A 12,110-nucleotide genomic window follows, 5' to 3' on the forward strand; every position below is an offset into this window, starting at 1 on the left:
AGAGGAGGGAGATTTGCAGGTGGAAGAAGGCTTAAGCATCCGCTCTCTGCTTATTCTCCCCTGCAAATTTGTTGTTCAGTCGTGTCCGACTCTTCGTGACCCCATGGACCATAGAACGCCAGGCCTTCCTGTCCTGCGCTCTCTCCCGGAGTGTGCTCAGGTCCATTCCCCTGCAAATACTCCCTCCATTATCATTACTCAACAAACACTATGGAGATGCATTGATTTGGATTGTATGGTCCAGAAGGCCATGACATTTGGAAAATGAGATTGTGCTCTATATTTTAATTTGATTTCAGTTTTAATGTGCTTGTCTAGCTAATTCTAGGGACGTGACCATTTTTAAAAATCTCCTTTTAGGCTCTTGCAGAACAAGAGAAAATAGAGCTTGAGGAACAGGCCCTTAAAGAAAAACAACTGCATGAGAAACTTGCTGCTGAAAGAGCCTCAGCTCGCTATAAGAAGCATTATGGCATTTGCTGGGAAGTGGTTGAACAAATAATTGACTTAGTGACCAAAATAGGAGAATATCGCACGCTGACAAACAAGTAAGTTGTTTTCTTGTTGTGTGCGTCCCCCACCCTAAACTGCGGAAGTTAAATATTGATATTAATTCCAAAGACACAGAAATGGATTCCTTTTCAATGGTGTTCCAGAAGTGGAGAGAACAAAATAGCAAAGCTATTTTAATGAAGTCCAAATGCTTATTCTAATCCCTTCTCCATCAGCACTGTTCTGTTTCACTGTACTCTTGTTAGTTTTCAAGCAGGATCCATTTCCCTGCCCCTACAGGAGCACAACTGTATGGCTGGGATGGGATATATTTAATTGGATTGGCAGAGGGCACAGTGGAATGCTATTCCCTCCCACCTGGGCTGGCTCTCAATGTGGGAGGCCTGTACCCACTCCCAACCAGCCTGCTCTATCCCAGGACCATGGTTACATGTGCATGAGTAATATATTACTCATATATTGGAACTGGGGACTGGAAACAAAGCCCTGTGAGGAGAGACTGAAAGAACTGGGCATGTTTAGCCTTGAGAAGAGAAGACTGAGGGGACATATGATAGCACTCCTAAAGTACTTGAAAGGTTGTCACAGAGGGAAAGGCCAGGATCTCTTCTCCATCATTCCAGAGTGCAGGACACGGAATCATAGGCTCAAGTTACAGGAAGCCAGATTCCGGCTGAACATCAGGACAAACTTCCTGACTGTTAGAACAATACGACAATGCAACCAGTGACCCAGGGAGGTGGTGGGCTCTCCCACACCAGAGGCATTCAAGACAAGGCTGGACAGCCATCTGTCTGGGATGCTGTGACTTGGATTCCTGCATTGAGCAGGGGGTTGGACTCAATGGGCTTATAGGCCCCTTCCAACCCTACTATTCTATGATTCTGCTATTCTATTCACAGCATTGCCTAGGAGAAGAAGTTCAACTGGATGGCTCTAAGAGGGCTCTATTGGGTGTTATTCTGATCTGCTCCCCCAGGCTTAGTTATCTTTGGCTGTTTCCTGCTCCAGGCCATTCATGCTGGCCATCTGGGCTGCTGCAAGTGATGGGCTGCATAATCCAAGAGGTGCAGTGCCGCAAAGCATGCTGGGGAACAGCTCTTGCATCAACCTCTATGCAAGGTCTCTCTTGCACCTCAGCATCCTCTGCAACACTGCAAGGGAGCCCGAGGTGCTTCTGAACTGCAGCGCTACCTATGTTGCCATGGCAGGCAACCGCTTGGGCTTCTTTATGCAATCAGGCCAGTAGCCCATTGTTGGATTTAATCCAAGCCAGGGCAAACCCCAGAGCCTGTCTGAATCTGATGAAGGGGACTCTATCAACAAAATCCCTTTCCCCTCCTCTCTCCAGCTATATGCTACCTCCAGTATCAGAGGCAGTACGTCTGTGTACACCAGTTGCTAGGGAACGCAGGAGGGTGCTGTTGCACTCATGTCCTGCTTGTGGGTTACCTGTGGGCAGCTGGTTGGCCACTGTGTGAACAGAATGCTGGACTGGATGGACCCTTGGCTCTTCTTACGTCCTTATGGGGTGCAGGGGTGAAAAGAAATCACTCACACACAAAAAAAACATGCATAAGAAAAGTTAAAAGTTTATCAGATGCTCTCCTTTAAGTATAAAAACAGCAGGCACCTTTTAACCAGCCATACTTCCTGAAATGCCCGTGGGAAGACAACATGACTTAACATCTGCTAGGAATGCCCCCCTCCCCCCTGCTCTGGAGACTGGCTTGAAAGTGTAAAAAATAAAGGAGAGAGAGAGAGAAAAAAAAAGTTTAAGGGTACAATCCTATGTGTGCTTAGACAGAAAAAAAAGTCCTACAACTCCCAGCATTCCCCAGCCAGCCTCACTGGCTGAGGAATGCTGGGAGTTGTAGGACTTTTTTCTGTCTAAACACACATAGGATTGTGCCCTAAAGGAATAACACATTCCACTCAGCAACATTATGTTATTACGGTAATAAAGCAAGAATTGACAAACCGCCACACCCCTCTCAAAAATTTCTCTGTAGTTCTCCCCACCACCACCACCATGACAATGGCAGAAACATACATTCTGATTTTGCAAGTGGGCAAAGAGTTTCCTGAAATGGGGGTGGGGGTTTGGCACATCATGAGGCATAGCTGCCTCTGTGAGGGAATCAATTGTGCCCCTGGAATGCACCAAATAAAGTTTTCTCTAGGGGTGATAGTAAGCAAGTATGATATTTTGAGGTCATGATTTGATTGATCAGATTGAATTTTTAAACTGCCCAATAACCAAGTTCTCTGTATTGTGCATGATACATTAAAAACATACAGACAATGAATAAATACATAATAAAACCAAGATAAAGCCAGCAGCAAGAATAAAAACAGTACAGCACATGAAACAAAAGTAGAAGACAGCAGCAAAGTAAAAGTGCAATGATCTAAAAGCACTAAAACAGCTCTTAAAATGCCTGAAGAAATAGAAAAGGTCTTCACCTGGCACCAAAAAACCCATCACACAGATGCCAGGCGAGCTTCTCTGGAGAGGGCATTCTGCAGATGGGGAGCCACCACTGAAAGCTCCTGTCTCTTGTAGCCACCCACCTCAACTTACTTGGCAGGGGCCCCTGGAGGAGGGCCTCAGATGTTAAACATTACATACAGGTGAAATGTTCCCAAAAAGCTGCTTGGTAAGGCCTTGGTTATATTATTAGTCGCTCACATTTCACAGACCTTTTTTAAAAGTTTCCATACATTTACTTGTGCAAGCTGAAATCAATGTATTTTAGCTTTCTAACTTTATGTGACTTTCCCTTTCTTTAGCATCTAATTCATGTTCCATTAAAAGCAGGGAAAAAATCAGTGTATTTTACAAGCTGCATGGCAGCTTCAGCCGCATGTATATAAATAAACTGTGACTATGACATCACGTTTCTTGTTGAACATAACATGAGCAATAGGGTGGATGTGGTTGCTGTACAAAATGCTGTTGCAAAAAACAAAAGGAAAATAAAGTTGCAGAACTCATGCATACTTGAGTACCAGTAAAATACAATGATAGCTTAATACTGCAACTTAGGTATACTATGGTTGGTGCTTGGAGTGAATTTCTTGTATACAAGCTGATAATATAATGATAATGATTTTGTACAACTGCTCTATGCCTCAGAACTCGTTGGCTGATGCAGGATCTTCAGTAGTTAAGTCCTTACATGCAAATAAGCCACATTTCACTCAGTGGGACTTTCTCCCAGGTATGTATGTATAGGATTTATCTTAACTCCCCTTTTGGAATGGAGGCATTTAACAAAGCCCAGGATTGCAGCTACTGCTATTACATATGTTGAAAACCTTTTCAAACAACTTTTATTTTGAGCCCAGCTATGACACAAACATCATAGATGGGGGTCTGTGTTCAGTACTTCATTGCATATTTTCAGACAAAAGCGTTTGTTTTCTATACACTCTTGCAAAAGGATCACAGATGAGACCAACAACTCATTTTGTCATTCACTGATATTTCTTTCCAGAGCAGAGATTTCTAATCACATTTATGTCTTCCTCATTTATTGGATGATGTCCAAACATACTGTGGATAGTATTTGGAGCAATGTCCCCTATCTGTATGGAAATATTTATTTTTAAAGTGGGAAGTGCTTGGACTCAAACATTTCTAGATATTGCCATCTGAAAACTCTTCTTCCTAATCCCAGATTTGAAGGTCCGATTTTGCTTTCACAGGGCTGGCTCCAAACTTAAGTCATACTTAAAATAGACCCATTAGAATAAAAGGGTCTTAAGCTTGTCAAGTTATTGACATTCACATTATTAAGTGAATGGTTTTATATTTCATATAATGTACTTTAATGAGTTTTAATTTTTGTGAACTGCCCAGAGAGCTTCAGTTATGGGGCAGTATAGAAATGTAATGAATGAATGAATGAATGAATGAATGAATGGAATGAATTATTCCAATAGGTTTATTCTAACTAAGGGCGCAATACTATGCAGATTTAGACAGGAAAAAAAAACTACAACCCCCAGCATTCCCCAGCCAGCATAGCTGGGAGTTGTCAGACTTCTTCCAGTCTAAACCCGCATAGGATTGCACCCTAGGACTGCACTCCTGTACCCACTTACCTGGGAGTAAGCTCCATTGAAACCAATGGGGCTTACTTCTGAGTAGGCATGCATAGGAATTTGCTGTAAGACTTACAGTAAGTCTGGAGCTAACCTGCAGTGATGCAGGAAAGGCTGCGTGAACCTGCTCAAAGGCCCTTTGTTCTAAGAATGTAAGAAGAGCCCTGCTGGATCAGATCAAAGGCCCATCTAGTCCACCATTCTGTTCCCACAGTGGCCAACCAGATGCCTTTGGGAAGCCCACAAGTAGGACATGAGCAGAACAGTACCTTCTTGCTTGTGTTCCCCAGTAACTGGAATTCAGACGCATGCTGCCTCTGATACGAAAGGTGATATATAGCCATTGTGACTAGTAGCCACTGATAGCCTTATTCGCCTGTTCTCTGTTTTTTTTTTCTGTTGTCCAAGTATATCTAAGTATATCCACACTACAAATCTGTGTTAGTGTTCTATTGCTTTAAATATTATTTCCCCCACCAAAGAATCCTGGGAGTTATAGTTAGCTGCTGCTCTGTACAATTCACACAGTTCCCTCATGACAGGGAATAACTGCTAAACCAGTTTAAGTCTGTAGTGTATATGCTCCCTGTTGCATCATTTGTTTCAGGGCTCAGGCCTGGCACTAAAATTAGGGTCCTATGCTAAGCCCTGATGAGGCCTTCCTCAAACAAAGCCCTGGCCAAATAGCTTATATTGACACACACATACACACCCGGGGGGGGGGGGGGAGGTGTTACTGACCCTTTCCTTTCTGCTTAGGAATTTGTCTGGGCTGAGTAGGGCAGTAAGCTGGTGCATATTTCTATGAGAACAGGAAAGTCCATGCATTGTATACAGAACTCCAAATCCAGCAGCACTCTCATTTCTTCACATCAGAAGATATGAAGATGTCACATCACATTAATAGCAGCCTCTTTTTAAACAAGGGGGCAGAAAGTCATCTATGAAGTAAGAAGAAGAGGTCCATACACAGAAATGGTACTTTAGATGAGGGGCCCTTATATTCTTCCTCTATCCTGGGGCACACACATGTGCTGTGCAAGCCCCCATAGCTGTTCCATTAAGTTTTATTAGGATCAGAGTTTTATAGTGGCAAAAGAAAGCCAGGTCAGTTTATTCATGTGCACGTCAGCTAAGTGAATATTCTTCATCAAGACTGTGGAACCACTGACCTGTGGTCCCATTCAAATCTTTCCCCCTTTTTTCTAGCATTTTTTCAACTCCTCCTGTGATGCTCAGTACCTGAGTTTTTGGCACGGTTGTGTCCCAAAGCTGGAAAAGCTGCATGTGACCTGAAATAGAGGATATGGACAGGAGTAGCATTTGTAGTTAAGGGTTGGAGCCAAAGCCAAGGTCAGATTGAAGACAAGGCAGGATACATTTGGGCTGATCAGGTCAGGAAATAGACCATGAGGCAGACAGAAGAACCTGCAGAAGGATAGCCTGGTGACTTCCATCAGCACTGAGTTGCTAGATTAAGAGAAAACGCAGCAGGCAATGGAGCTATGTACCTGGAAGTGGAATGGGATTGTTTCACCTGGATCACCTGATCCCCCCTCCCTTCACAAGAAGATTCTGTCCAGCACTGTTAACATGGAACACCTCTAGCTCCCTTCTTCAGCAAATGACCATGGGTGGCACAAATTATAAGAAATAGGTCTTTGGTCGAAAGGGCTCCTCTCTGTTGCCTGATGGTTTTTAACCAGCTTATTTTCACAGGCAGTGAAGCTTTCCCTTTTTAAAAGAAACACAAGTAGGGCCTACCTGAGAGGTTTTCCTGAAGAAGGTATATGGTAGTGAAGGAAGCCTGACCACAGGCAAGACACAGAATACAATGGGTGGCTCCCCACAGCGACTGCTGTTTCCTGGGAAGAATCTGCCCATATTGGGTTTTGATCCAGGCTCTCTCTAACATTTCTTGTAGTTCAGAACATAATGGCTGCTTCTTTTTCACATGATAAAAAAAAACAGTGGCTATTCCTGGAGAGAGGAAAATATGATGGCCTGCCTGAACACACAGAACAGTGGATTGCTTATATATGAAGAACATGTTGAATTCTATTCTCTCCATAACAGTTTCTTCATGTTGCCTATTGGATGTTGCCATATCGTTCTTAAAAAGCATGTTTCAATCATTCTAAGCACAACTTTGTTCTGCTTGATTTCCATAGCTTAATCCCGGTGAAGTTGATGCGCGACTGGAAGGAGCTATTCTTAAAAGGGAAACCAATTTATGAGCAAGCTGAGATCGATCCTTTGCCAACTGAGCCAACTCCGGAACAATTAGTAGAACTGGACAAAATGAATTTGCTAGATGAAAAAGATTATGATGAATATAAGGTACTCCCAACTGACATGACCTAGTGGAAGAACATGCAGCTTATAGAATCATTGCTCATGACTGCCACTTTTTAGCTGTGATGCTGCATAGATTTCATATAATATTTTCTATTAGTTTAACACACATTTTCACATGGTTAAATGTACTCCTACTCTGGGACTAGATGAAACCTTGATTCGCTGCCATTTTGGGAGGTTGTGCTGTCCTTAACTATTTTCTCATTTGGCCCCTCAAATGCAGTAGCATCAATATGCAAAAACAACCAAGGTTGTGTTAAAAGAGTACATAGCTATTATTAAGCAGACATTAAACTGTAGTACATTCCACTGTGTTAGAAAATGTAACATAAAGGAGACCATAAAACTTAATGCAAAATAAACACTACGTCTGTCACAAAATGAGTAGTCTTGTTTCATACAACATGATTGGTATCTGATAAAAAGCAGCTGGTGGATTAGATGTTATTTTCAGTCAAATTCTTGGTATTTTAAGATCAGTTTACTTCAATATCATGACTTTTATATGGCAATTCTGAGAACTAACTCTTATCATTATCATCTCCATGCAGGAATCTTAAGATGTAACATTCTAGCCAAGTACATAATGTCTGTCCCCTCCCCCCTTCAGTTTTCAAAAGGAGGCTATCATTAACTAATTGAACTCTGAATATCTGTCTCATCTGATACTTGAGTTTTATGTAGTTGCTTTCCAAATTGCATTATGATCAATTTAGCTGCCTTTGGGTGGGAAGAGGGGAAAGATCTGTTTGTTGGGTTTTCTACCAGCCTATTTGAATCTATGAAGAACTGTCTTTGCAAATAACCTGTGCTTTTTAAATCTTGTTTGGGAAATGAATACCACATTTATATGTTCTCTTTGTGCCCACATCCTGAACCAATTTGGTACATTTTATTTTGCACCAAGCAGTAAATCTTTGTTAAGAGTTGGTGTGGGGGATGTCTTAATACAAAACAATTTAGTTTTTGTTTCTTTTATGTTTTCATCTCTGCAAGTGAAAGTTGTTTACTTGTTCATATGACATCTGAAATAGATGTTATATTTAGGGACGGAGGAATCTATCAGTTTCGGTTTCTCTCAGTTTCTCATTTTTCCAACCTTAATTTTGGTCCATCTCATACTTTGAGAATTTCTCCAGTCTTAAGTTTGGCTTGTCATGAACTTCAAGATACTTTAAAAAAAATTGCATGAAAATTCAGAAACATTTGCAAATTTCTCCTAATACATGCATTTTCTTATGCATTTTTGGATGGGATAACTCCATTGAAAATCAGAGAAGTATACATTTAAGAGGAAGACTTACTTTTGGTTTGCATGGTGGTTGAAAACTACGCAATTGTGTAAATTCGCATAAAAATCCAAACCGAATTAATTTCTCCTACATTCTTAGGTATATTTGAACAGGGATTTCCTTGGAAGGGCAAAGGCAGTTCTGTTCACTTAACATTAACACTCACGTTTGTCTCATTGGGTTGGATCCAGGCTTAGTCATGCTTAGAGTATATCCAGTGAAATCAATAATTTGTCATGATTGACTTGTCCCATTGATTTCAATAGGACTAGTCTAAGTGTGGCTAAGTCAAGATTCAACCAGTAGTGGTACTACTGCAGTAGAGTTAGTTGTCATTAAATTGCCCCGGTGAAATCAATGGGTACATTATTCCCATAATCCTCAGTGGACTGGAGCTGCAGATATCAGCTAGATCCATATATTACCAGTGTGTCATGGTTGCTGCTTTCCTCATAGCTGAATTCCATATAACACTGCCCATGTTGTAATGAAGTAATCATGTGGGAAGAGCAGATAACCTGAGCAAGAACCAGATCAGTGCTGCCCAGACCAGAAAGGTGTCATTAGGCCAACATTCCCTGTGTAGGCAGCATGGGATCAAGCCATGTGGAAGTGGCAAATGCATCACAGGGGTGACATATGAATTAATTGGGTCTTTACATGCAATCTCTACCTGTAGAAGCAGGATTTTGTGACTAAGAATATGTAACATACTATCAAATTTTCTTGAGACAAGTTATTTACTTTAAAGTGTTCCCAATTTGTTTTCTCAGTGCAGTGCTGCACCACCTTTTATGCTATGAAGATGCAAGTGCCTGATTAGTGGATCTCCACTTCTGGCCAAGAATTACTGAGATACAGTGCACACAGAGGGTTGTATCCAGAGCGTCATTCAGCTAATGCAAATGAAGTTGTGCTAGCAGAAACCAGGTTCCAAACTACGCACAAGGGGAGAATCCAACTGAAGTTCTGATTGCACAACCGCTCGCACGTCTTAGGTTTACAAAGTGGTCTGCTAACGCTTGTGCAACAGGAAATGGCAGTAGAGCCCGGCTAGTGCAGCAGTTTCTTCTACTAATGGTATGTTGAATTTAGGCCAGACAGTGGGAGGATTTCCTTGTTGGCTTCAATGCAGGGAACAGTTTCATACACTTTAAGGAGCATCCTTATGGAATGGCTTCCTCCACTGAAAAGAAGGGGGAGTTCCGTGTCCATATTTAGAATCCTGTAATTGCTATGACGAGTTCTGATTAGACAAAAATAATTGCGACCACAATTTGGATTAATGACCTGACCACCCACGGAACAGCTGAAAGAAATTCAAGGATGGAATTGTGTGGATATCTGTACTGCTACTGTCTATTTTTTATATTTTGTCATCCTATCAAGTGATTACTTCAGTTTTATTTTATTATGAAGGCTTTGCTGCACCTTCACAGTAATTCCTTAAATCAGATGTCTTTTAAAGCATCCTGGCCCTGATGCAGCTGTAGCTGAACTTTCTTGCATGCAGTTAGTGGCCTTCGGTGGGAACATGCATAAATGGGACCAGATGAGTTTGAAATGAGTATCTGTGCCCAGATGCTTTTGAAATCCTTCTTGTCTGAACAGCTCTACAGATTTGAGAGTTCCAAATTGTTTCCAAAGTAGACCTGGTGCATTAGGAATCCTCCATTGTTGTGTTGTAGTTTTTTAAAGAACGTTTTTTTAACAAAATGCGTGCATGCAGCTTTCTCTTCCTTCAGCACATTATCTCTTTCCCCACTTTACCGTAAGAATGCTCATATGTGCATTGATCAAATACTGCAAAAAGAGATCTCAGTGTGATTGTATGCTCAGTGTATAGAATTCTTTTTGTTCCTTTGTTTGATGCTTTACCAATGCACAGGAGTACATCTGTGCATCAAAAAAACATTACATGAAGAGAATCTTGATGTATACAATAACATCAAGTTTGCTTTTTTGAAGCTTTATCAGCATGTGCATATGTGCATTGGCAACACTGGGGGAGTGGGGGAGAAAGACTTGAAGTCTTCATCCAACTACATGTGCCAGTTCTGGAACTGGTTTTAGAAGCTTTCCCAGCTTCTAAACCAGAATTCAGGAGGAGTACAATGCAGGAGAGAAGAAACCCAAAGGGGGGGGGGGCAGGGAAGGGCTGTAGGGCAGTGGAAGAACTAGGGTGATGCGCAGATGGTATCCTCGTGTTCTCCACCCTATTTGTGGGGAGAGAAATTGGGGGGGGGGGGCATTTCACCAAATTTCTCTAGGGTAAGGAGAAATTCTCCAGCAGTTTCTCAGGGAAGTGGCTTGCCATTAGCGATGGCAGTAGCACAGCTTCTTCTTTTCCGAAGGGATGCTTTTGAGGCTGCTACAAGTGCCAACACCAGCAACTGTGTTGGCAGCCTGACCAACTTTTTGCATCCTCAATAATGCCCCAGACCTAACATCGTTCCAGGACGTGGGGGCGGGCGGGGGGATGGCAGTCGCCACAAAAAAATGCTGGCCAATATTCAGAGGAAATTCTGCAAAGTTCTCTTCTTTTTAGAAGGGTTTGAGGCAGGGGCAGAGGGGATCAGAAATGTTATCAGAAAAATGTCTTCTGAGAAATTTCAGCTTAGCTCTAGAGCTCATGGCTTGCCTGCAGAAGGTCCCAGACTCAATCCATGGCATCTTTAGGTAGGGCTGGGAAAGGCTCTTGTCTTAAACCTTGGACAGCCAACTGCTGGTCAGCACAGACAGTGCCAAGGTAGACTGGACCAATGGTCAGACTCAGTAGATGGCATCTTCCCATGTTCCTTGGCTTCTGTGCTGTACAACACAGAATGCGCTTGTAGCCCTTATTAAAAATAGTGGTTAACACAACTAATACAAAAATGTGATTTTGCACCATTTGTAATCTTGATACCATGGATTGCATATTTAAAAATAGACTTGTGGTGTCAATGGGCTCTCCTAGAGCCAATTCTGAATGGTCAAAACTGAGAAGAAACCTCTAATTAACTGTGGCATCTAACTGATGTCCTCTTTTAAGGAACGTTATGGTCTGCAGCTCTTAGTTAAATTGCTGTTTTAACATCTTCTTTTTTAGCACAGCAATTCCAGGTTTTTTATGCTGTCTAATTTTATATTTGGTTATATCTTTTCTTTGAAAGCAACTTTCCTTACTTTTAGTGCACTTTTCTTTAACGATAATATTAATTGTAGTAATGGGTTGGATACAGACTAAGTTCCCATTGAAATCAAGTCCCATTGATTTCAGTGGGAACTAAGTGCAGCTAACTTAGCCTCGATCCAATCTAATAGTTTCTAATCTGAGGAATGAAACCGAGAGAGCTGCTATTCTGTGCTGTTTTTATTCACTGTTTCAGCTGTAGGATATAAACAACTCTACTTGTACAAGCCTTCCAAATAAGCCCTCAAAAATTACTAGCCTGCAGAAATGTTTACCAGCTCGCTGGGGCTTGTAGAGAAGAGACCAAGAGTTGCATTTCTATGTATGGTATGGCAAAGGGAACATTCCTTCTCTAGCAGCCATCTTGATGTCTATAACGGCAGCAGAAGCAGAGCACTCCATCCCTCTTCCCAGAGACGTTGCTAGGCCTGGGTCCAAATCTATTTACTGGGCGCCCAGATCTTTTACCCAGAGTCCAGAGTGGTGGTTGGTGCCCGTTCAATGTTTTGTCCTGGGCTTAATTGCCTTGCAAGGGACAATTTTTCAGAGGGATCACAGCTGGGGAAGGAAGGTCTAATCCTCCACACAGGCTGCAACACACGCACCAGCGTGGCAATTAAGCTTAGAGGAAAAAGTCTTTCATTGGTGCCAATGGAAGCTTT

The 12,110-nt window shown here is 42.0% G+C and overlaps 1 protein-coding gene across 1 annotated transcript in view; it reads left to right on the plus strand.

Annotated features, from left to right (window-relative positions):
• The window catches only part of SPEF2 (sperm flagellar and cilia associated 2), a 168,802-nt gene that overhangs the window by 36,333 nt on the left and 120,359 nt on the right, over nucleotides 1–12,110 (plus strand). The window contains exons 9-10 of the mRNA XM_084833059.1: nucleotides 361–548; nucleotides 6,795–6,963. Coding sequence (XP_084689185.1) covers nucleotides 361–548; nucleotides 6,795–6,963 — 357 coding nt within the window. The remainder of the gene's footprint in view (nucleotides 1–360; nucleotides 549–6,794; nucleotides 6,964–12,110) is intronic.

Source organism: Heloderma suspectum, chromosome 2 (genome assembly GCF_057233095.1).
Source record: "Heloderma suspectum isolate Gila_16-S chromosome 2, 16-S_ref, whole genome shotgun sequence".
Lineage (NCBI taxonomy): Eukaryota > Metazoa > Chordata > Lepidosauria > Squamata > Helodermatidae > Heloderma > Heloderma suspectum.